General features: G+C 43.8%; 1 protein-coding gene across 1 annotated transcript; it reads left to right on the top strand.

Moving 5' to 3' along the window:
- Positions 1 to 6,507: 6,507 nt before the first annotated feature.
- KLHL15 (kelch like family member 15) lies at positions 6,508 to 26,038 on the top strand. Its single transcript, XM_083171996.1, has 3 exons — positions 6,508 to 6,858; positions 10,958 to 11,669; positions 24,223 to 26,038. The coding sequence occupies exons 2-3, from the start codon at positions 10,965 to 10,967 to the stop codon at positions 25,330 to 25,332; spliced, it is 1,815 nt and encodes a 604-aa protein (XP_083028122.1). The 5' UTR covers positions 6,508 to 6,858; positions 10,958 to 10,964; the 3' UTR covers positions 25,333 to 26,038.
- The last annotated feature ends 826 nt before the right edge of the window (positions 26,039 to 26,864 follow it).

Below are 26,864 nucleotides of genomic sequence, written 5' to 3' on the forward strand. Positions count from 1 at the left end.
GGACAGGATTTGCTTCTGTTTGTCCACATATATTATGATTGGCAGCCACAAGCACTGGTTTTGCCTGGTACATTGACCATAAATAATATGAATTGATCTTGGTCCACCAACCCAAGGCACCCCTGCAAGTGTCCTGAGGCACCCCAGTTTGGGAACCACTGGGCTAGACAAACATTAGGTCTACCAATGAAGGTCGAAATGCGTGAAGGTCGACATGGGGTTTTTCACTTTTTTTTTTACCTGAATGTCGACATCATTGACATGGACACCGTAACATAGCATTGCGTCCCCTCGAATGCAGCCTGTCATCTGGGAAGGTGCTGGGGAGTTCAAAGGGCATTGAATGCGATATCTCTCCTCAGAGAAGTCGCCGTAGCGTATGGGACCTTTATACGATTTGGCTGTTTTTTTTACACGATTTTGACCCATCAGGCTGATAAATCATGTAAAAAAAAAAGTGCCATATTAAATGCGTTTTGCCTCTGGATCCGATGCATGGTCCTGGGACCGTGCATCAGATCCAGAGATCGCCATGGCTGCCTCAGGAAATCCCGGAACATGGTTGCCTGTTGGCCGGCCTAAGTTCCGAACGGGGGGGCAGAGCCCCAGAGGTAAACACAACACCGAATCGGCACTACAGCGGTGCAGGGGTCCTGGAGAAGCCCTGAAGATGGCTGGTGAGTATGTTTTCTATCCACAGTTACCCACATGGGTACTACTGGACAAAGGGGCCGATGCTTCATGGCAACATAGGTAAGTATTGGATGAATGGGCTCCGAGTGCAATAACGTTTTACTGTCAGTGTGTGTGTATTTATTTAACTATTTGTACTGCTGTGGGACTAAAAGTCCCAGCGGGCCCTTTATTGCCCTGCATGCTGGGACTTGTGGTTCTCAAAGTCCATGTATGTGGTGCAGGCTTGCTGGGACTCATAGTTCCACAGCAAGACACAATAGCTTTCTCTAATTTTACACTTTAATCAGCTTGATGCCCACCGCCCAGGGGCATCGAGGACAGCCCCGGACTTCAGGATGGGCAGGTAAGTTCTGGAGGGGGGGGGACCCTTCTTTGGGGGGATCCCCAGGACCCCTGCCCATGCTGACCGGTCAGGGGGTGAATGCTTTGGCCGGGGGGGACTTGTATAAAAAGTCTCCCCCCCGGCTGTGGCATTACGCTGCTGGCTGGTTGGGCCCGGTGCTGCTTCTTGAAATATGGGGGACCCCTTGTCCTTTTGTCCCCTGTATTTTGGGAACCAGGACCGGCCCTTGAGCCTGGTTCTTGTTTTGTAAAATCAAGGGAACCTTAACTTGTTTGTCCCTGTGATTTTATGAAACCAGGACTGGCTCTTTGAGCCTGGGGCTGGTTATGCTCAGGAGGGGGGACCCCACGCCATTTTTTTTAACCAAAAATCGCACATCTAAAAATGCGCATATTTTCATGACTGAAAATCGCATATTTTCATGACTGAAAATTGCATATTTTCATGACTGAAAATTGCATATTTTCATGACTGAAAACTATATTGCGCTTTTTTTCTTCGAATTCGCATCTCATTACATATGCGAAAATCGTGCAAAAATGCGATTTTCAAAGGCGCGATTTGGTGCGATTTTTAAACGTGACCAAAAATCAACCCCTATTACATTTCGCCCCAGGTGCAGCACAGACCATTGCGCTGGTAAGACGTGAGTGTTAGCACCGCAATACCAGCCACTGGGTACTCTCATGCCCTTACCTTCCCAGGTATTTAGTGCAAACACCTCCCTTTCCCCCTGTATCTGGGTGCTCACCTTTCCCTCTCTCAGCTACTGGATCCTCACCATACAAACAGACACATTTTGGATAAAAAGGCAATCAAAAGCGCTGTGTATCAACAGTGAATAAACAACACTGTGATTAAACAAAGTATATGTGAATATGCTGTACTTCCATCTAGTGCAGTGGTCAGGGAACATGGGTAAATTATCCCAAATGGAGTCAAAGTTTAATTCCTAGGGCTAATGGATAGTCACAATGCCGAGACACAGCCGAGCATGCATATGAATCTATATGCATGCCCGACTGTGTCTCAGCAGCGTGACCGTCCATTATCCCCAGGAATTTCATTTAATTGCATATAGAATCTATATATAGATTCTATATGCATGCCCGGCTGTGTGTGTTACAGTACTGTAGTGTACAAGGACCTGACGCAGTGCTTCAGGCCCTTGTGTATAACATGCTTCTCTGCGTGATGCCCCAGCCTCCAAGTCCACCCACTAGTTGCTGCGTCATCTTGGCAGCGTGCAGTCTGTGCTGCTGCGGCGCCGAGTTTCTTTGCCTGATTATAAGCTCCTGTCAAGGTATACCTATCTCAAGTATAGTGGAAAAAAGACTGTCACTATATCATCTTGAAATTTCTGACACCAATAGTTGGATGGACATCACATTATCAATGGCTATACCACACAAAGCCTGGCAGCCATTGATGATGATGATGATTACCATGTATAGCCATACATATTAATCATTATTATCATCAATGGCTGCCAGACTGTGTACCCTACTAGCAGGATAGACCATCAATTTCTGGGGGTACAGTGTGTATTACAATGATAGGATTTCCTTCCTTTCAAATCAAGGTGGTAACGTTGGCATATATACATTTATTTTGAGGTAAAAGGTAAAAAAAGTTCCCTGCCCGTGATTTAGTATGATGATTCAATAATCTGTAGCACAGAAGGAAGTCATATTTTTCTTTTCTTTGGATGTTACTTCAAACGAAGTCCCTCAGGAAAGTTGACCTGAAATATAAAATATAACTACAAAATGTGTAGTATTGTTTTACAATGGATAAGAAATAAATAAAAATCACTCCTAAAACTGTTTGTGCTTCGTTAATGGAAGTGCGTACCCCACTCACATATATGGGTGGTGATGAATGTCAAAAGGATTTGAAAGTAAAAGGTGATAACGCACCAGCCAATCAGCTGTGTTTGAAAATGACAATTAGGAGTTGATTGTCTGGTGCGTTATCACCTTTCACTTTTCCAGGCTTAATACATCTGTAACTCAGTACCAACAAACTCCCAACTCCTGTTAGGAGTTTGCTGGTACTGAGAGACCACCCCCTACAATCCCATCTCTTCCAACTGTCCAAATTTTTCGCGAGACAGTTAAAATTTATTGTTGCTGGCTCACACAGTGGGCGAAATGCAGCAAAGTAAAAATGTGGCCAAACCTCCGAAAATGCAGTTTTCGGAGGTTTGGCTGCAGCACTCATATAGTACATTCCAGGACTTGGATGTGATGGGCAACACGATTTTTAAAATCAGCGTTGTCAATAGAAGCCTATGGGCCCGAGTGCAGAAATCCTATCATAGTAAAGGACAGCTCTGACTGCAAGAGTCGTCCATTGCCAAATTCATCATGCAAACGTTAGTAAACATTTTCGGGAACACATACCTCCCAATATCTGTGTCTAGCCAATCACGCCTGAAAAGGTGGTGGGGCCTATGTAAAAGGGGCATGGCCTCACGTGATGACATGTCCTCAGGCCAAAACACGTTTTTCACACCTCTACATCGCTGAATAGACAATGTGTGCAAAGCGTCTATTCACTTCAGGATGGGGGGGCTCCCAACTGCTCCCCTTGTCGTGGGACACTGGCGGCTAGGGTTGCCACCTCTCCCGGATTTCCGGGATTCTCCCGTTTTTGGTGGCAACTCTCAAGGAGGCTTTTTCAGTCCGGGAATCCGGGTGTCTGAAAAAGCCTCCAGCTCTCCATTGCCGCCTCTCCCCGTCCCCAGTGTCCAGCACCATTGAATGCACTGCTGTGCCCGTCAGATGTGCTTTCGAGATGATGATGTCATTCTCTTGCGAGTATTTGCCTGGCTGCAGCCCACCGCCGCCGCCCGCTGAGCCAGTAGCGCATACAGGCAAGTCTTGACTGTGACTTCTGCATCCATGATTGTAGCTGCGTGTGTGCGCTGCAGGCCCGCAGCTCTTCGGCAAGTTCTGCTTGTCTATCACAGTGGATGGCAGAGGGGAGCTGCGGGCACCCGGCAGCAGCTGTTGTGGTTCAGACTTACATTGAGCCCCCCAGCCGCTCGTCTGGCGTCCACTGAGATCCCCCCGCTGACAGCCACCCAGCCCTCTGCAGAGTGTTTCCAGCCGCCTGCTGAGCATGCTCGGCCATCTATTATGCGCCCATGCTGCTTGGCTCCCCGGCCAGGTAGTGGTAAAGTGAGCAGGCTGGGGCAATATGTGCGCAGTGTGGGGAACCTTGGATGTACACTATGTCTGACACTGCTCTAGGCTGCCAATCCATGTTGATAAAAGTCAGTCCGGTGCAAAGGCGTAACTACCATAGGTGCCAGGGGTGCAGCTGCTATGGGGCCCAGAGCTGAAGGGGGCCCATGTTTACTGTATAAGTTATATTTTCTATATACATTTATCGTCAATATTTGGTATATAGGGGCCCTTACAAACTTTTGCTATGGGGCCTGCAAATATCTAGTTACGCCCCTGGTCGGGCGGATGCCATTACGAAGCTCCTGAACCTTTGCCTGCCCCTGGCCTGGGACTTTACACCAAGAGACAGACTTCTGCAGCAGAGGAGGCGGGCAGAAGGGTTGTGACATCACACATCGCAGAGGAAATGCTGTGTCACAGTGAGTATGCGGCGCAGGGAGGAAGCCTTCCACTGCACCGCTACCTCACATGCTACGCTGACATTTTATCCATCAGCAGTGGAGATGAGGGTCCGTGTAGTTGATGCAAGAAGAGCTTTGGACGCTGCAGTTTGCTGTAGCAGCCAGGAAGAAAAAAAATCCTGTGTACAGCACTAGACATCTGCAGAGGCTGATTTTTTAATAAATAAGTTAAAAATTACTTTTTTTATTATTTAATGTAGCATATTTTAACACTTTTCATGCATATTTTAAGTATTTTTTATGCGTATTTGCTTTTTATGTTGCATATAATCCTGTCTCTAGTCATGAAGCTGTGAAGGCTGTCCTGCCTCCACCTCAGAGGAGCAACACATGTGGATACTGGCGGCTTTGTCAAGTAAGTGGTGGGTGGTTATTAAAATAAAAAGTGTGTTTCTCCTCAGCTTTTTTACTCACCTGGAATACCCAGGGGGGGGGGGGGGGGGCGCTATAATATATATGGTCAGTCAGGTGTATGTAGTGTAATGTAATGCAGCCTATAGAGGGATATAGTGTAACGTGTAGTGTAGTGCAATGTGTAAGGGAATGTAATGGCATTTTAATGCATGTCTGTATAAGACACCACGCCCACTTTTTAATAGGCCATGCCCACTTTTTGGCCACACTCACTTCTCCTGGAGTGTGTGCATTAGGATAAGGGGGGGGATCTCCAGGAATTGATGATGAGTGAGGTGGCAACCCTACTGGCGGCTGTGGGCGGCAGGTATGGGGAACATGCGTGGTAAGGCCCCACGTGAGTCCAGACTTTCTGAGAATGTTGGGAGGTATGTAATCTGGAATCGCTATTAACTAGTTTGCGACACAAGAAAAACATGGGGCTTCACCAGCAAGGACCATGCATTATAATCACACTTGAAATATCTTTTTACACCATACTTGCCTAACTGACCCTCTCCATGCGGGAGAGAATGCTCTGTTCCTGGACTTCCCTGGTAATGTATAATTGCCATCACCTGTGGGCAGGGCCGGTGCAAGCCTCCCCCCTGCCCCAGGCAAATCCTCCGCCTGCGCTCCGGGTGGGGGGGGGGGGTGTCGCGGCTGATACTGTAGCGGGCGCCCGTGCTCTGGGGTGCGGCCGATACTGCAGCGGGGGGGGGGGGGGGGGGGGAGCGAGCAGCCTTGATTCACAGGCGGGAAGGGGGGGGGGGAGAGAAGCTCGCTGTCTTACCTGCTCCCAGCTTTCGATGGTACCTCTCCTCGGCGGCTCATTACCGCCCTCCAGTGGCCGGCGCCCTAGGCAAATGCCTAGACCTGCCTAATGGTGGCGCTGGCCCTGCCTGTGGGGAGCTAGGTAAAGGTGTTTCACCACAGGTGATGGCAATCATATATTGCCAGGGAAATCCAGGAACAGAGCATTTTCTCCCGCATGGAGTGGGTCAGGTAGGCAAGTATGTTTTACACTGATAATAAGAAACACATTGGGACATACTTGCCTACCTGACCCTCTCCATGCGGGAGAAAATGCTGTTTCTGGACTTCCCTGGTAATGTATGATTGCCATCACCTGTGGGGAAACACCTTTACCTAGCTCCCCACAGGTGATGGCAATCCTACATTACCAGGGAAGTCCAGAAACAGAGCATTTTCTCCCCCATGGAGAGGGTCAGGTAGGCAAGTATGCATAGGGACAGATAGATGTACAGATGTTTCTAGTTTAAGGGAATATAAGGGAGAAAACACGTTAAGTTGTCTCGTATCGTCTCATTGCCCCCACTCTGCTCCAGCCCTAACAGTGTGTACTGCCACTCCATAGGCTCATGCAGCACGGCCGCCGCCATCTTTGTAAAGGGAAAGGAAGCGCACGTAGGTAACGGCGGGTCACGGCGGAAAGGGTGGAACGGAACGGGAAGAATGTGGCAAATCAGATGAGCAGATGAATGGCAAGCACCAATCCCCTTTTACGGCGGCGTGACCTGTTGTCAGGCGCTGGCGGTAGGACTCAGTTTCCAGGCCTTGACGCTGCAGGCAGTGGGGTCTGGGTGGTGATGGAATAACGGAGCCGGGCGGACGGGCGTGGCCGGGATGCGATGAGCACGTGAGTGCGGGACTTGCACAGGGCGGCGACGGGAGAACGGTGAAGGCCGAATGTTACATCCCGGGCTCTGTGCAGGACCGGTCCCCTCAGTGTGCACGCTGCTGCTGCTAGGTGAGACTCCCAGTACCTCCGCACCTTACCCTATAGGCAGTCTTTCCGTGTGTGCGCACAAGTCCTTGTGCAGATAAAAGCAACCAGTGCTGTTGTGGAACTACGAGTTCCAGCATGCTATTTTAACTGCAGCATGCTGGGAGCTGTCATTGTAGCAATCATAGCAATGCAGGTTTATCGTCTCTGGTCCACATCCTGGTTCTGTGCTGAGCAGTGGTGCATCCTATCAGTTGCAACCTGAGCTACTCCGTAAAAATAAGATATCTAGTGAGAGATCTGTCTAATACTGGATAGATGCTATTCAACCTACATGATCGATATGCACAATAACTATTGTTTATATCATTTAGGGCGGGATGTTGTAACATCCGCGCCCATTATCGCCGGCTACCGCATTATTAGTAACGGCATATGCTATAACATATGCCGTTATTCATGCAAGGGACAGCTCTTGCGGTAAGAGCTGTCCCTTGCGATGCGGTGCCGGCGCTGGACTTCCGGGTCTGTGACCCGGGAGTCCATCTGCGCATGCGCAGACCCCGGCGCCGGCCGCAGGGCACGCTGGGAGGGATCCGTGACGGATCCCTCACACAGCGCTGCGGTAAGAAGCCCATAGGCTTCTGCAGGGATTCGCCAGCTTTAGCTGGCGATTCCCTCCGCAGCGCTGACACTGCGGAGGCGCCATATAGCATATAGAGATGCGGTAGAAACCCCGAAAACGGGGTTTTTACCGCATTTCTGCTATATAGCATCCCGCCGAATCCACTATATTGTTAACGATGCACGCCCCCGTGGGTCTTTAACAACCATCCCCTGTCATCTGTACATTCAGTGAAATATGACTGCATGTTCGGCGGGGGTCTGGGTGACTTCACTGAATGTTCAGTGATTTAGCCGGTACTTATGTAGTAGCCCAATTTGCATACGTACGGCACTGTAGTGAAATCGCATTGCATGATGTAATTTATTCACTGCTCTATGTAGGGTGCGATGCCATTTAATGTACTATACACTTGTATGATATCCAATGGGATTTAGGCACCCCCCCCCCCACACTATCCACGCCATCCCGAAGCGTGGCGAGCGCAGCGAAACGCGTCCTCCCGACCTTTTCCTACCCCCACTATCCACGTCGGTGTGGAGTTGATTTTATATAGTGTGGCGAGAATCGCCCACTTAGCTATTTGCTTAGTTGGCGCCTGACTACTACAGAAGTACCATTTAGCCCTATATAGTTTTGTGCGGCTGCACCACCTATATCCTTAACTGTATCTGTGGTGGTGGTGCTGCTGCACATTGTATAGTGCAGTGGTTCTCAAACTGGGTCATGAGAACTCCACACAGTGCATGTTTTGCAGGTCACCCAACAAGTGCACTCATTACTCACTGACGCATTTTTAAAAGATCCATAAGTGGAGCTAATTATGCACTGTGTGGGGTTCTGAGGACCAAATTTGGGAGCCTGTGGTATATTGGGTACCCAGTTGGAGGTCCTTTGTCCAATCTTTTTGTTTGAAGGGAAAATCTGGTAATAAAATGGTACTAAATGACAATTAGTCATTTGCTCCCAAATGCAGAAACATGGGCAAAGATGGTCATTCGGTCAGTTTGCCTGGCCATCCATGTTTATCTGTTTTCCAGTGTTTGGGAGAAAATGGCTAACTTATTGCATGTAAAAATGGTACATAAAGTGCCAAATTGTAAGGGAGCCTCCCGGAGAGCTGCTGGGGGGTTTTAAAGAGCAAATTGGTCTGACTTGTCCTTAGGACAAGTTGGACTAGTGTACGGGGGCCTTAATACAAATTGCCAGAAAAAAATGGCTTCTGTGCCATTTTCCCGGTGACATTGCGGGGCTGCTGTAGTGGATGCTGTACTACAGAGAGGTGAGTACTGAAGATATTTAATGCAGCATGCAACACCTCCACTTATGGGTTTCAGAAGCTTTAGTAAATCTACTTCCTTATAGAGGAATTACAGTGACTTTAATATTTGTTTATGATATCTGCAGGAAACAACGTTTGATGTTTTTTTCCCCTGTGGTTCGCATATGTAGATAGCTATGTACAGTGCAAATTAACCCCTGCCTAGATTTACCTCCCACTTTGGTGCTCTTTGTCCCTAAGGTCTGATTCAAGTTTGAATACAGCCACATGTAGCGAGTTTTAGCAAATTATTTGTACATTGTGAGCTGCGTAAACAACTTTGTATCGTTACAAGCAATTCTGCATCTTGGCCATATCTCTGTGGCATTACTGGGCAGGAACAGAACACTTTTTGTGAGTGGCTCATAGGTGTATAGTATTACTCTGTCTTGTGTGCATGCATAGTGGGTGCTATATTTGGACTAATCAGCACTAAGCTTGTGGTAGATTGGGTTTTGCGATCACATAGCTACTTGCTGCTAAGAATATGGGTGACATTAGCCCACAGTCTGCACCCAGAATTGCATGGCCATTATAACTAGAGCATAACATATCTTATACCCTAGTGCAGCGATGGTTAACCTTGACACTCCAGCTGTTGTTGAACTACACATTCCAGCATGCCCTGCTACAGTTTTACTATTTGGCCATGATAAAACTGATGCAGGGCAAGCTGTGTGCCCACGGCTTGATTCTGGCTATCGATTTTGACTACCGTATATACTCGAGTATAAGTCGACCCGAATATAAGCCGAGGCACCTAACTTTACAACAAAAAACTGGGAAAACTTATTGACTCAAGTGGGACCCTCACTCGAGTATAACCCGAGGGGGGCTTTTTCAGCATAAAAAATGTTCTGAAAAAGTAGGCTTATATATGGTATATAGTCATAATCGACTAGAAAGTTGGTCAGAATCTCACAGTATTCAGCCACATTCAATGCTGATCCTCACCCCTGTTTAATCAGTATTGAATAGAAAGACTTGCCCGCACAGTCTACTTCAGTGATTTTCAGCCTTTTTACCTTGTGGCACACTAAATAAGATTTTTTAATTGCCAAGGCACACCATGAGATCCCCACAGGGCAAAACACATTGCCCCCCCCACAGTAAAAAAAACCCAAACCTATTGGCCCCAATATAGAAAACAATCACACTGGTCCCCACAGGTAACAAAAATAAAGCACATTGCCTCTTCACATGAAGAGACGAGACCAGTAAATAACAGTTGAACTGGTGGTGGCTGTAAACTGCTTTGGGCATCTCTAGATCTGAGGGCACACCTGAGAACAGCTCAAGGAACACTAGTGTGCCACGGCACTGGTTGAAAAACACTGGTCTACTTTATCGACTCTCGCCTGTAGAATGTATTTGGGCTAGGGCCTAATAGCAAGATAGTCTAATCTATAATACATCTAGTGCAGTTAGCCAAAATCGAACAGTCAAGATTGGATAATCAAAATCATCCATGAGCTAGAATTGAGCTGTGTCTACACACCATAAGGCACCTGTCGGTAATATTTATCCATTACCAGTTATTTATATAGCGCGCACATATTACGCAGCGCTTTACAGAGAATATTAGAACATTCACATCAGTCCCTGCACCAGTGGAGCTTACAATCTATATTCCCTACCAAATGTCCATGTACACCAGGGATGGGGAACCTTTGGCCCTCCAGCTATTGCGGAACTACACTTCCTACCATGCAGGGCATGCTGGGATGTGTAGTTCAGCAACAGCCGGAGGACCCAATCCCTGACGTAAACAGACATTCTAGGGTAAATTTTGTTTGGAGCCAAGTAATCTACCAGTATATTTTTGGATCGTTGGAGGAAATGGGAGTACCCAGAGGAAATCTCACGCAAGCAAGGGGAGAATGCACAAGCTCCACACAGTTAAGGCCATGACCTCAGTGCTGATAGGCTGTAGTGCTAACCATTACACCGTCCGTGCTGCCAATCGGTTCTGTAGTAGGTTTTGTGTGTAATATACTATTGCCTTTCTTGGTCTTTGCACAGAAAAATCTGTGTCCTTGTACTTTTTATTGGGATATGTTTTATAATTTTTATACATGCTTGCAACTTTTCATCAAGAGTTTTTCGTAACAGTACGTTTTTGTTTTCATAAATATTTTTGTCCATATAATCAACCAGTGTCTTGATGTGTTTCTTAGGTGATTCATGGCTGGGGACGTGGAAGGGTTCACTTCTTCAATCCATGGTAGCAGTGTCTCTGCTGGGTTCAGAGCACTATATGAAGAAGGCCTCCTGGTTGATGTCACCCTTGTGATAGAGGATCACCAGTTTCAGGCACACAAAGCCCTGCTGGCCACGCAAAGTGACTACTTCCGCATCATGTTCACCGCCGACATGCGAGAACGTGACCAGGACAAGATCTACCTGAAGGGATTGACTGCCACAGGCTTCAGCCATGTCCTCCAGTTCATGTACTATGGTAACATTGACCTTAGCATGGCTACCGTCCATGAAATTCTGCAGGCCGCTATGTATGTGCAGCTGACAGAAGTAGTAAAGTTTTGTTGCTCTTTCCTCATGGCTAAGATTTGTCTGGACAACTGTGCAGAGATCATGAGGCTGTTGGATGATTTCAGTGTTGATGTTGAAGGAGTCAAGGAGAAGCTTGACTCCTTTCTACTCGAAAACTTTGTACCTCTTATGGCTAGGCCCGACTTCCTCTCCTACCTTAGCTTTGAGAAGCTTAAGAGCTACCTGGACAATGACCGTCTGAGCCGGTTCCCCGAGATAGAGCTATACGAAGCTGTTCAGGCCTGGCTGCGACATGATAGGAGGCGCTGGAGGCACACAGATTCCATCATTCAGAACATCAGGTTTTGTTTGATGACCCCATCCAATGTCTATGAGAAGGTTGGTGAGTTTGAAAGCACTAGACAGGATTCGCCATTTAGCTAGGGCACCACTACACTGATAGTTAAGATAGAACTAGATCTCTTAGCAAAGAAATGAGAAAACCCAATGGAAGCCGTGAGAAAATAACAGATCTACTCCTAGCCTTTCTGTATACAGTTTTTGTTTTTCTTCTGTTATTTTATTATCACAAAATAAACATTCGTTCTAGATCTAAATTTGGCGTTCTCCAACTAATTCAGCTTCTCTGACAGTTTAGAGCAGGGATAGGGAACCTTCGGCCCTCCAGCTGTTGTGGAACTACACATCCCACAGCATGCCTTGTTACAGTTTTGCTATGTGGCCATGCTAAAACTGTTGCAGTACATGCTGGGATGTGTAGTTCCACAACAGCTGGAGGGCCGAAGGTTCCCCATCTCTGGCATAGAGCCTTAAGCTATAATTTCTATTTTCCTTTTTTTTTCTATTCCACCAAAATCATTTCTGTGCTTCTGTTTGTAAAGCTGGGTACACACTAGGTCCTTGATGGCTAACCTTGACACTCCAGATGTCTTTAAACCTACACATCCCAGCATGCTCTGCATCAGATTTAGCATGACCAAAATAGCAAAACTGAAGCAGAGCATGTTGGGATGTGTAGTTTAAAAACATCTGGAGTGTCAAGTTAGCCATCAAGGCACTAGGTGATAATGTGGTCTGATCCAGTGGGTCAGACTGACGTGTTGTGCAGCACGTACACACTACTGCACGCTCTCATGTGACGGCATTGGGGTAGCCCCATCTGCTGTGCTGCACGACCAGTGGGACGTCCCAGCGGCCGACAACATGCAGCTGAATGTGAGTAATGAACCATATATTTTCATTGTGTACATAAAAGTATCATTACAACGGTTGTAAAGTCAGCTGCTATCTGGGATCGGCTTATACCTTGCTTAAATATCACCCTTTCCCAGGATTGGGAGTTTAGGTGACGTTTTTATTATGCGTGTATCCTGCACTTCTCTAATATATAATTGTTCTATCATTGTTGGCGCTTAGTCCGTTTCTTCCAAAGTTGCACAGAGAGGACAAATATCTGAGATTCAAGGAGCTTGAGTTTTGGCGGTTAGTTTTTCCCTAACTATGGGGCAGATGTATTAAGCCTTAACAAGAGCTAAATGCAAGTGTGATAAAGAGAGATAAACGTCCAGCCAATCACCTGCTAACTGCCATGTTACAGACTGTGTTTGAAAAAAGTCAGTAAGGAGCTGATTGGCTGGATGTCTATCTCTTTATCACCCGCGCATTTATCTTTTGTTAAGGCTTAATACATCTGCCCCTCTGTCGGTTAAAGAGGCGAGTGGCTGAAGGTGTAACGTTTTACTGAAAAATGTGTTATCTTTTTAATGGATTAGTATTAAGGTGTGTGTACAGGATTTACTTTCGATATGATTTTCTTTCGATTTCCCCTATTGCGCCCCCTTTCGATTTGGCCTATGCTTTCATATTCGATTTCACATTCGATCTGCACTTTTGCATTGAATTTGATTTACATTTAAGGCACAGTGTACACCTTCGATTTACTGGATCGAATTTGATATTTACTTGCCTGCACAGTCTATTTTTTTTTTTGTAATATATAGAGAAAACGGGAGCAAATCGAATGCGGATTGAAAGTGTCTTAAAAACCATTCGATTCTGCGTTTATAAGCAAAATTTAATAGAAAAAAATGTCAAAATCGAAGCGTGTTTACACTCCTTTATAACCATGGGATCATAGTATCAATGACATTTTAAATATTAGTAGTCTATTGCTGATCCTTTTTTGTTGGTAAAAGTGCTATTTTCAAGTCTTAAGTTGTAATTATTTTTATCTGTTTCTTCTGAATGTAACATAACCTTTATCCACTCGCCTCCAGTTCTGTTTAATGAAAACCACATATTCAGTCTGCTCCATGTTTTTGTTTGTTTTTTCCCGCCCTCTATTTAAACCCTTTAGGAAACGGAGATAATAGTTTGTAATCCACACTGCAGTTAGCCATTCTGTATTTCTTGCTTTACTATTCAGTACAGGTTTATCCTCCCTATTTTTCCTGAAACATGTTTGAAGCCTAGAAGTCAAAACACACATGTTCACTGCACCAAAAGTTTTACCAGTAGGCGTAGGTTATATATAGATTTCATATCTGAAACAATATAATTTATTGGTACTTGTGTATTATCACGGCGCCTATCGCATCGCAGACCATAAGGCATGCGATGTCATACAATGTTAAAATTGTATATGGCATACAATGCAATGCGATTATAAATTGTATAAGCACCCTAATGGGGGCTTGCAATGTTAAATGGACCCCCACGCCACCCCCACTATGAACGTGAACCCGAAGCGCAGCGAGGGGCGGCGGTACGCGTCCTCCGACATTTTCATACCCCCACTAGCCACGTCGGCGTGGAGTTCATTTTATATAGTGTGGCGAGCTGCGCTCGCCACGCTTCGGGCTCGGCGGCTCGCCACACTATATAAAATCAACTCCGCGCCGACGTGGATAGTGGGGGGTATGAAAAAGTCGGAGGGCGCGTACCGTTGCCCCTCGCAGGCTCGCCACGCTTCGGGTTCACGTTCATACTGGGGGTGGCGTTGAGGTGCATTTAACATTGTAAGCACCCATTAGGGTGCTTATACAATTTAAAATTGTATAGGGGGCTTAAATCGCATCGCTGTGCATCGGGTGTATGGCATGCAATGAAAAATCATACGACTTAATATCGGGGGTGCCGTGATAATACACAAGTACCAATTTATTTATTAAGTTTCTTATATAGAGCGCACAGATTCCGCAGCGCTTTACAGAGATATTCATCAGTCCCTGCCCCAGTGGAGCTTACACTCTATATTCCCTACCACATGTACACGCACACACAGACATTCTAGGGTTAATTTTAATATAAAACTTTCTGTATAGAAATAGGATATACAGCAATACAATGTAACCTTGTATTAGTGTCCCTTCCTAACTATTGTGCATATGGTTCAATTCTATAATGTGAAGAAGTAAGTTTCTGATTTAAGTGTTTGTCCAAACAGACATGATCACCCGTACCAAATGTCAGTTCTCTTCTCCCGACCAGGGCACTGAGGGAATTGGGGGTGCTAATTGCTTGTGCTTGTCTAAGGGGCCAAAGCCATCTGTGGAGTAGGGATTCTTCACTTTGCAGCTGAGAGCATGGTGTTTGTTAGTTGTTATCTGGTATTGCCATGCCTTCCCGATTTGGCTTCATACCCTTCTTGGTGGCCCTGTTTCTGATCTGTGGCATTTGTTTTGTTATATAATGCTATGTTTCCTGTGTTTGTTTTGTTTTTTGTTTGTTTTGTTTTTTCAAAATCAAACCCCATCACTTTCATTTAAGAACGACTTTCACATACATGAGCTTACCATGCATCGTGAAGAGAATAGTAGGAAGCATCAGCTTACAAAGTTTGCTTAGTGACTGTTAGCTGGGCGTTGTGCCACGTGGCATGAATGGGAACTGATACCGCTTTCATATAACAGAGCCGGGTCTGGCCCTTTCACACTAATCCCATCACACACAGGGTTTCCCCGATTTTAACCCTTCTCATATACCTGAGTCGAATTGCTGGGCTGGTCAACATGTGTAATTTTGTTTTTGTTTTCTTTCTCTTTCACAAACGGCCTCGACCCGGCGGCAACCTGGGTTATTACCGCATTGTAAAAAAAAAATGTCATTCTGTGAGATAAAATAAAAGTGGCCCTCAATAATAATCACAGAGGGGACCCTGAGCATTAAATGTGTGGACATGGACAATGTATAAGAGAACTTAGGAAAAAAGATGGTTCAGATACACATGACTCCTCAGCTCCACCAATAGTGGTCCACCGTTTGACCTTCGACCTAATGACTGCATCCCGATTACAAAACAGTCTTCATGTGAAATGTTTGCAACCTAAATTACTGGTTCTTTTCAAGAAGTGTTTACAACCTTTACAAATAACCTGAATAGAAAGTAGTTGCTTCCTTTTGCATTGACCGTTTTTCCTCTGCTAAAATGTCAGGACTCTTCTATGTACTGTATGCTGCCAAAAGGCCAGAGTCACTCGGAATGGAGTTTCCTCTCCACATGAATTGGCTTAACTGTGTGGCATAGTATATTGAGTTAGCGTCAAGTGCAAAGATCCATCTGCTCTGCAATGCATCTAGTATATGACTAGTGCAAGTATGTACTTAATATAATAACTGTATAACAAAAGCTATCAGCAGGGGTGGTGCAGTCTCCTAGAACAACTGAAAGAAGGATAATATCCTCATGTAATTAGATGTACACAGTGCAAGTGTAAATACATCACACCTGTGCGCAATTCTGAATTGTCCCCATAACTCTTTCTCTGCGCATTTCATAACGCATTGCTTTACATTTAGTTACATACAAAGACCTTTTTATTTTATCACCGTTAACTTCTTGCAGTGTTACCGATGCCACAATAGGAATGCAATGCCACCTTTTTGCTTTAATGTGATGGTTTTTATGTTTTTTTTTTTTTTCCTGTGTCTGTCTATTGTCCTTCTTTATGTATGTAATGGAAGAAAAATCGGTCACTATTGTGGCCTTAGTGCGCCTGGAAGGAGTTGTTAAGCAGAAGCTGCAGTTTCAAAATTGGGATGTCAGTCCCAAACAACATATAGCAAAAAAAGGGGAGGATGAAACTGCGCTTTAACTAAAATATGCAACAGGTGTAGGTAAAAATATACAAATATTTATTATTATAAAATGATTGAATATAGTGTAAAAATAGCGGGATTACATATCCCATAAAAACATGAGTACCATATGCGTAATGCGTGAGATAATAGTCACCCACAATGTGCTGCACAGTCCTGAGTCCGTTCCTAGATTGCCTCTGTAGTATTGTCCCGATTCACTTGTATAGGAGAGTGGTGATCTCCACTCCAGGGAGCTCCCTGGTGTTGGATAGGTGCTCTACCTGGGATTAGATAAACAACATCTATTACCAGGTAGAGCACCAAACAACATCTGGCGCTCCCTGGTCCCCACCATCTAATCCCAGGTAGAGCACCTATCCAACACCAGGGAGCTCCCTGGAGTGGAGATCACCACTCTCCTAATCAAGTGAATCGGGACAATACTACAGAGGCAATCTAGGAACGGACTCAGGACTGTGCAGCACATTGTGGGTGACTATTATCTCACGCATTACGCATATGGTACTCATGTTTTTATGGGATATGTAATCCCGCTATTTTTACACTATATTCAATCATTTTATAATAATAAATATTTGTATATTTTTACCTACACCTGTTGCATATTTTAGTTAAAGCGCAGTTTCACCCTCCCCTTTTTTTGCCTTTATGTATGGCAGAATTTCCCCACTGTCCAGTACTGCAGAGCACTCTGACACCTTTCACATCTGATAATAACCATTTATCAGGGGGTAAATTTACTTAGTCTAAAAATGTAAAGCGGTGATATTGCCCATAGCAACCAATCAGATTCTGTCTAGATTTTGTAGGATTGGGCAGTTGTTCCCAACCCTGGTCCTCAAGTACCCTCTAACAATTCATGTTTTTTTAGGTTTCCACACACAATCACAAGTGAAATAATAAGTTCCACCTATGGATCTTTTAATGTGTCGGTGAGTAATGAGTGCACCTGTGCTCCTGCCGGGCGACCTGAGAAATGATAGACCGATACTGGTTGCTATAGGCAACATCACCACCTCCCCTCCCATATGGCCTTCCAAGTTTTAACTTGTGGCTTCTAGCTCTTTAAGCTGGCCATACACCAGAAAAACCTGCGTACGACCTGGTCGTATGCAGGTCTTAAGAGCGATCAAACGAGTGATCGTAAAGCAAAGCCTATGGATCATATGTGCAGCACGTATGATCTGAGAATCTACCTGCGATACTGCGCATTGTACCGATATTCCTCAAGATGTGCACATAATCGATCGCACGATCCGCCAAAATTGTGCATTCGAGCCTGAGATCATGTATGGCCACCTTTACTGCTTTGTTAGATTGTGTGTGTTCCTGCTGATTGGTACAATTTTTTTTTTTTTCTTTGTCAATTGTATAGAACTTTATTACTGAGATTTCATTTTATGGGTAATGTTCAGGCTCTGAAGTGTATTAATTTCCTTATTCCTGGTTTTCCCCTTTTCAAACTCCATGCCAACCCTCAGATAGTTTAACACCATAGACCAGGCATGGCCAAACTATGGCCCTCCAGCTGTTGTGAAACTACACATCCCAGCAATAGTTTTAGCATTCCCTAATAGCAATACTGTGACAAGGCATCATGGGACTTATAGTTTCATAACAGCTGGAGGGCCATCGTTTGGACATGCCTGCACTAGACAGCTAAGTAGAGCATACAGTGGGACTCCTCCTTCCTTTGCTATTTGTGTGGGTGAGAGATTTTAGATATTGAGTCTACTAAGGGGGAGGTGGGTACGAGGAAGTTAGTAAGGAATACAAATAAATCCAGAGGTGAAATTCAACACAATGTTAGGGATGCAAATAAAAATAAACATAAATTAAAATGCCTACTGGCTAATGCAAGAATCTTAGCAGGTAAAATCAGGAAACTCGAAACTGTGGTCACTAGGGACGATTATGACATTATTGGTATTACAGAAACATGGTGTAACGAGTTGCTCAATTGGGCATTATACATGGAGGGATATACACTCGACAGGGAAAATAGAAAGGGCAGGGGGGGTGCGCCTATATGTAAAAAATAACTTTGCATCGTGTGAGAAAGAAATGAGCACAGGCACAGAGGAAGACTACATGGAGGCCATGTGGGCAGAGATAACCGACAATAACATAAAACCTAATAACAGAATTTTAATCAGGGTATGCTATAGACCACCGAACATAAACAAAGGGGATGAGTCTCTTCTTTTAAACCAAATCAAACAATCATCAGATCAGGGTCAGGTATTAATTATGGGTGATTTTAATTTACCTGATATTGATTGGAAAAACGAAACCTGTAAAACAGAAGAAGCTGTGGGTTCCTAAGCTTTCTTTAAAGACCAGTTTATCACACAAACGGTAGAAGCTCCAACTCGTTATAAGGCATTATTGGATTTGGTTTTAACAAAGAACATAGATTTAGTTTCAAACACAAAAGTAATTGAACAGTGACCACAATATGGTTTCACTTGAAATCAACTTCAGTAAATGACATCATAAAGGATCGACAAAAATACTAAACTTCAGAAAAGCCAACTTCGAATTATTCAGAGAAGCTCTAAAAAGAATTGTGTGGAAAACAGTTTTTGAGGGGATACATGCTGAGGAAATGTGGGATACTCTAAAAACTGTACTCGAAACTATTAAATACATTCCTAAAGTAACTAAGGGTAAATTCAATTTAAAAAAGCCACCATGTTTGGACATAAAAGTTAGGTCAGCAATCAACAATAAAACAAGAGCATTTACATTCTATAAAAATACCTTAAATGAGGAGGCGTTCACCAAATACAAAGAATCAAACAAAATTTGCAAAGGGGCAATCAAAGTAGCTAAAAGGGTTATGAAGAGCGCATAGCCACTGAAAGTAAAACTAACCCCAAGAATTTTTTCAAATACATAAATAGTAAACTTATAACATAGGCTCACTAACTGATATCAATCGAAAAAGTTTTACGGAGGACAAGGATAAAGCATAACTATTAAATGAGTTCTTCTCATCAGTGTTTACTAAGGGAGAGCAGACTGTGGAATGCACACATACCACAAATGGGATGAACAAGCTGGACCTCAATATTGAATTCTCTAACAAGGAAATAATATTGAGGCTTAGCGAAATCAAAACAAATAAATCACCTGGGCCCGATGGGATTCATCCTAGGGTACTAATGGAATTAAGGGAGGAATTAGCTTCCCCTCTACATTATATCTTTGATAATCACTATCATCAGGAAAGGTACCAAAAGACTGGAGAATAGCAGAGGTAGTGCCATTATTCAAAAAAGGAGGATCCCGCTAATTACAGATCTGTTAGTTTAACATCAATAGTGGGTAAACTATTTGAAGGATTTTTTAAGAGATGGTATCCAGGAATATTTAGACCTTCATAGTTTACTCAGTAAAAACCAGCATGGGTTCCTGAAAAATCGTTCATGCCAAACTTATCTACTTGGTTTCTATAAAGAGGTTAGCAAAAACCTTGATATTGGAAACGCTGTAGATGTGATTTTCCTAGATTTTGCTAATGCTGTGTACACACGGGGGAGATATATTGCTGAGCAATATATTCCTGAGCAATATATTGCTCAGTTTCTACTTTACATCAGCGACCAGAGATGGTCGCTGATGAAAAAGAAACTGCCGGGAGGAGCCCGGCAGTGGTAATCAGCTGGTCGCAGGAGCATGTTCCTGCGACCAGCGATCACCACAGGGGAAAAAAACGGTAGCGCGCACCCGGCGATATATCGCCGGTGCACACTCCCTTTGCGGGCAATATGGTCGCTCAGCGACCATATTTCCCGCGATTTTGCACAAAATCGCCCCTGTGTGTACGCACCTTTAAGCCTTCGACACAGTAACACACAAGAGGTTGATAAATAAAATGGAGGACATGGGATTAGGGGCAAATATCTGTAGATGGGTAGGGAACTGGCTGCGTAATAGAGAACAAAGAGTGGTCGTGAACAGTGCCGTATCAAATATGATACCAGTACTAAGTGGAGTGCCACAGGGTTTGGTTCTTGGGCCCATTTTGTTTAACATTTTTATTAACGATATTGGGATAGGGTTACTCAGCAATGTATCCATCTTTGCGGACGATACAAAACTGAGCAGAGTTATTAAATCATCAGAAGATGTCACCATGCTTCAAAATGATCTTGACCATCTACATGAGTGGGCAAAAAAGTGGAAGATGAGGTTCAATGTGAACAAACGCAAGGTCATGCACCTTGGGAGACATAACCAGTGTGCTAGTTATAAGCTAAGCGGGGATGAATTGGGTAAATCAGTACTCGAAAAGGATCTAGGAGTCCAAATAGACAACAAACTGGGGTGTAGTGCTCAATGTAATATAGCAACAAAAAAGGCCAACAAAATTCCAGCATGTATTAAAAGGGGCATGGAAACTAAGGACTCAAAAGTAATTATGCCTCTGTACAAATCTTAGACCGCACCTCGAATACGCAGTGCAGTTCTGGGCCCTGCACTATAAAAAGGACATCATAGAATTAGAAAAAATCCAAAGAAGAGCAACAAAGCTTATTAGGGGAATGGAGAATTTAAGCTATGAGGAAAGATTAAACAACTTGGGACTATTTACACTAGAGAAAAGACGTTTAAGGGGGGGATATGCTCAACATGTATAAATATATTAGGGCCCAATATAAGGAACTGTCAAACGCCCTTTTTTCTACAAGAACGGAATCTAGGGCACGAGTTTAGATTAGAAGAAAAAAGATTTTGTTCATCTAGAAGAAAAAAATTCTTTACAGTCAGAGCAGTCAAACTTTGGAACTCTCTTCCTGGAGAAGTGGTGTTGGCAGACACTATAAATACGTTTAAAATAAGGTTGGATAAACATTTATTGGTTAAAAACATCCATGGGTACGAATAACATAATCTCTTTAAAATATCAGAACATACTATACAACAGGGGTGTCAAACTCATTCATCAGGGGCCGCATCAGCAGTTTGGTCACCCTCAAAGGGCCCGTTGTATCTGTAGGTCCCCCTGTATAATTATAATGCCATGACACCACAGGTTGCTCCCCCTGTATAATATAAAATGAATGCCATGACACCACAGGCTGCTCCCCCTGTATAATAATAATGCCATGACACCACAGACTGCTCCCCCTGTATAATATAATAAAAGTAATGCCAATGACACAAATGATTTGACAGGAGGAGCAGCCTGTGGTGTCATGGCATTATTATTATTATACACGGGGACACCTCAGGAAACAGCAGATATATATATATTTTTTTTATTGTGAGTGTGATCCTCATCCTCACTTACTGTATTTCCGTCTGCCCTGCAGCTGCTGCGGCTTCCAGCTTTTCTTCACTGCTTGCTGCGGCCACACTGTCCCCGACTCCCGGTCCAGCTTCCCTGCCTGCTCCTACTTCTCTACAGACGCATGGGCGGGCGGCGTCATCGTCATGACGTCCCCACCCAGTGTCTGTCACTGCCGGGCATCAGAGGGAACAGGCGGCCGGGCCCTCCTCCACGTAGCCGTGGAGGCCGGCGGCCATGTTTCTGTAGCCGCATACATATGTGCCTACAGGAACATGGCCGCCGACAGTGGAGGAACAGGTAAGGCGGACGTGGACGTGGCCCGCAGCACTCCTGTTTTAGACACACTGCCCCTGTGTTCTATCTCCTCGCGCGGGTCACATGACGAGGTCTGGCGGACCGGATTTGGCCCGCGGGCCTTGTGTTTGACACCCGTGCTATACAACAAGGGATAAGCTACTATAAACATAGGTTGAACTAGATGGACGCAAGTCTTGATTCAGCCTCCCCTACTATGTAACTATGTATGTCTACCTTTTTTTGTGTCGACCAATAGTGGTCAACCTTTTGACCCATACCTATCACAAACTCATTTGAACCTTGTTACCTGCTATATATTGAAATCACACTGGGACATCAAGAGTCATTACTCTAGCACCATATTAAATGGTAGTTCCCAATAGAATGTATACAGAAATGCTGGGCACACCCTACACCAATCCTGGCCAATGTGTGGCTCTCCATCTGTTGTAAAACTACACATCCCAGTATGCCCTGACAGTTTTAGCATTCCCTAATAGCTAACCTGTGTCATAGCCTGCTGGGATGTGTCGTTTCAAAATAGCTGGAGGGGCACTGGTTGCCCAGGTCTCCACTGCACAATGTGTTTACCCAGCGACATTGCCTCCGGCGGGGGAGGCGGCCTCAGCATGTGCATACACGCTTGCTGACAGGACCAGCATGGCTCTCTTGTGATGATCTTCATGTACAGATGACCGATGATGTTGCAGAAGACAACCAGCAAATCGTCTAGAATGTAGTCTAGTTTGTACCCAGCTTTAGGATTCAGCTGCACGGGTCTCATACAGTGTTTAGTCATGGAAATTATAAACCTTAAATACTGGGTATTACGCTATACCTATATTTGGGAACTGGGCTGTTGTAGAGTGAGGCATATAGTCAGTGTGACAGGGTGCGGTATGACACACCGACAGTTGGTATTCCGACAGTCATTTCTCAGACGTCGGAATCCTGACTGCACAGCGGGGGGAGCGCAATGAAGCCCCTTGCGGGCTCGCCACCTATTTTATTCTCCCTCTATGGGGGTCGTGGACCCCCACGAGGGAGCAGTCGGGATTCCGACGTCGGAGTACTGACTGTCGGAATCCCGACTTTCGGGGAGCCGTCCGGCACCCGTGTGACAGGACCTGATGCTACTGCTGTTGTCTGAGTGTGTTGTCCGGACCTCTGCCAGCCGCAATAGAGAAGCTATAGCATCCATAGCCAGTACAATGGTTCTCCGTCATTGTTAGCCTGGCAGTGCATTTACCACCTCATCACTGCACAGTGCACTCCAAGGGGTATATTTATTATAGTGTGGGTGTTCAGAAGTGGAGATTTTACCCATAGCAACCGATAAGATTCCAGCTATTGTCTTCTAGAAGCAGTTCGATAAGAAGTTTCTGGTTGCTATTGGAAACCTCTCCACTTCTAAAATGCTGCACTTAAGGAAATATACACCTGTGCCGAGGCATTTCCATTCTCTGTCATCAAGGCACACTAAAGCTATGTACACACCTAAAGATTTATCTGTCCAACAAACAAAAATCTGGATACGTATGGGAGCACATTAATATCAGCATTTGCTCCCAAATAGTGGCAATAGACAAAAACAATTGCTTGGATAAATTTGTTATATCAAATTGATTGAACAAATTTGTCTGAACTCACCATTGTCTGTTTTTCAGCATTTGGGAGCAAATTTTTGATTGTCATTTTGTTCCCACCAGATAGATTGGACAGATAAGCTGAGTACACATCTACAGATTTATCGCTTCCCAGAAGTTCCTAACCTTTGTACCCTGCATACTTACAGATCATGATGCCAGCATCTGTATGCCAATGTCGACATCCTGACTGCCAGTCTTCTGATGGCAGTCATGATGCTGGTGTCTGTATACTGAATGGTATCCATTGAGCTAGTTAAAACCAACACTGCTGTTATACTGGTGTCCTTGAAAATAGAAAATGATAAAGGACTGCCAGGATTTGTTGTATATGTTTGTGGTGGTCAGTCTTGTCTTGTATACTTCTTTTTTTAATGTTCTTAGCACACTTATTACTATAGATTTAATAGTGTTAGAATAGGGAAATCTAGCCTTTCACCACCAGGAACAGTGTATTGTAATTTTTTTATTTTTTTTTCAACTAGTTTATGTGCACATCAGATAACAATTAATAACAATTAATATCCGATAGATTTTATTTTATTTATTTACATACTTGATTTAACTTTTTTTTCCCTCCTGTCCACAGGTGAAAACATCTGAATTTTATCGATACTCTCGTCAGCTGAGGCACGAGGTTGAGCAGGCCCTAAATTACTTTCACAATGTAAGTGAACAACCCTTAATTGAAATGAAATCCAACCACATCCGCTCGGCTAAACCTCAGACTGCAGTATTCCGAGGGATGATTGGGCACAGCATGGTCAACAGCAAAATCCTCCTTTTGCACAAACCTCGGGTATGGTGGGAGCTAGAAGGTCCTCTGGTACCTCTGCGGCCTGATTGCCTTGCTATTGTCAACAACTTTGTTTTTTTACTTGGAGGAGAAGAATTGGGCCCAGATGGAGAATTTCACGCCTCCTCCAAAGTCTTCAGATACGACCCTCGACAAAACAGCTGGGTGAGAATGTCCGATATGTCTGTACCTCGGTCAGAGTTTGCAGTCGGTGTGATCGGGCGATATATTTACGCTGTAGCTGGGAGGACTAGAGATGAAACCTTCTTCTCTACAGAACGTTACGATATAGTAGAAAACAAATGGGAATTTGTGGATCCTTATCCAGTAAATAAGTATGGCCATGAGGGTACCGTTCTCAACAATAAATTGTTCATCACTGGTGGGATTACATCATCTTCAACATCTAAGCAAGTTTGTGTTTTTGACCCAAGTAGAGAAGGAACGGTGGAACAGAGGACCAGAAGAACACAGGTGCTCTCGAACTGTTGGGAGAACAAGTGCAAAATGAACTACGCCAGATGCTTTCACAAGATGATCTCCTACAATGGCAAACTGTATGTGTTTGGTGGCGTTTGTGTTATATTAAGAGCTTCTTTTGAATCCCAAGGATGCCCATCCACAGAAGTTTATGATCCTGAAATGGATCAGTGGACGATCTTAGCGTCTATGCCCATTGGCAGAAGTGGCCATGGTGTGGCTGTGCTGGACAAACAAATCATGGTGTTGGGTGGTCTGTGTTACAACGGCCACTACAGTGACTCTATTCTGACGTTTGATCCAGAGGAAAACAAATGGAAGGAGGATGAATATCCCAGAATGCCTTGCAAGCTGGACGGCTTACAAGTATGCAGTCTACATTTTCCAGAATATGTTTTAGAGCACGTTAAACGTTGCACTTAAACATTAGCGATCTAAAAAAAAATAAACTCCTGTAAGCATCTTATTTATTATTTTTTACGTCTTAAGCAATTCAGATCTTTTAGCCACTTTTTTGCTTTGTGTAAGGTAATTAAATGCTTTCAGTGAAACGGGATGCAATCCTATCCGTTTTCAAAAGAAATTGCCTAAAAATTAGAAATGGGTCTGGCCTGAATCTTGCAAACGGTGTCAATGTGATGTGAGTAAGGTTTTTATATATTTTTTAAAAAATATTTATTTATTTTTTTTTTTTTTTTTTTTGTACTTTTTATTTGAATAACTATCTGAGGTTTTGAGGGATTTTTTTTTTTTTTTTAATCCGCTATGTTCTCATGACATGTAATTGAGAACTAATGTTTTATATTCGGGGAAGGCTTAGTATAAAATATTTAAAAGGTTCTGCAAGGTTCCTGATATTGACTATGCTACGTTCTCCTTTCCTCTGCAAATCTTTAAATATCTGCATGACTCAGGTCTCCTGCTACCTCCTAATATTATAGCGGTTATACTTGCAGTCCTATCGAAAAGGTGACCATTAAACTATTCTAGTTCTATTAGACTTCAGCAGAACTGGTCACCCACACACTTGTCATAAATTACACCTTTAGCACAGCACAAAAAAACTTTTTTTTTTCTAAGGTTTGCAGAAACCTTAACGGAAAGGAAATAAATGGGAAACTTTTATATACTTTCTTATTAAGCCTCTCTTTAAGTAATTACAAAAATATAAATATGCATTAATGTGCTAACGACTGTAGGTTAAAGCTTGTTGAACACGGGGTATTTTTTTTTTTTTTTAACTGGTGTTGGCTTGCAAAAGCAAAATTTCTCTCTAATGAACAAAAACATGTGCACTGCAGGTGGGGCAGATGTAACAAGTGCAGAAAGTTACATTTGGGTGGGGTGTGTTCAAACAAATATAAATTGCAGTGTAAGAATAAAGCAGCCAGTATTTATACTGCACAGAAATAAAATAACTCGCCCAAATGTAATTCTCTCTGCACATGTTACATCAGCCCCACCTGCAGTGCAGCTTGGTTTTGTCCATTAAAGAAGGAGTTTGCTTTTGCAAACCAACGCGAATCACACCCATGGTGCAATGATTCACACTTTCTAGTATTAATACTTTGTTTCAGTTTTAAAAGGGCCACTACATCTAAAACACAAGTTGCATTGTATCTAAGTAAATCACAGCCATGAAATGTCCTTTTATTTCTTATAATGTAACTTTTAAACTGTATATGTACTTGTAAATGGGACAAAAGCTCACTTGACCTAATTAGTTCCTGTGCCCAAAAGATACGTTTTGGTCGCAGAAAGTGAAGCGCACAGGGTGTAAACAGAACAATGAAATAATTGCTGCAGTGATCTTCAAGTAACATTTAGTTGTTTTATAGATTGTCTTTTTAAATGCTTTTTTTTTTGTGTTTTACAATTGTCACACTTAATGACAGGGAGCTCAGGGTCAAATCTGCTGATAACTTTTTAAGAAAAAAAAACTAAATCTAGTTAAT

Source organism: Crinia signifera, chromosome 2 (assembly GCF_055691185.1).
Source record: "Crinia signifera chromosome 2, ASM5569118v1, whole genome shotgun sequence".
NCBI lineage: Eukaryota > Metazoa > Chordata > Amphibia > Anura > Myobatrachidae > Crinia > Crinia signifera.

Coding starts and splice junctions, on each gene's coding strand:
- KLHL15 (XM_083171996.1), top strand. CDS start 10,965: ATGGCTGGGGACGTGGAAGGGTTCACTTCTTCAATCCATGGTAGCAGT. Junction 11,670..24,222: donor CATCCAATGTCTATGAGAAG/GTTGGTGAGTTT, acceptor TCCTGTCCACAG/GTGAAAACATCTGAATTTTA.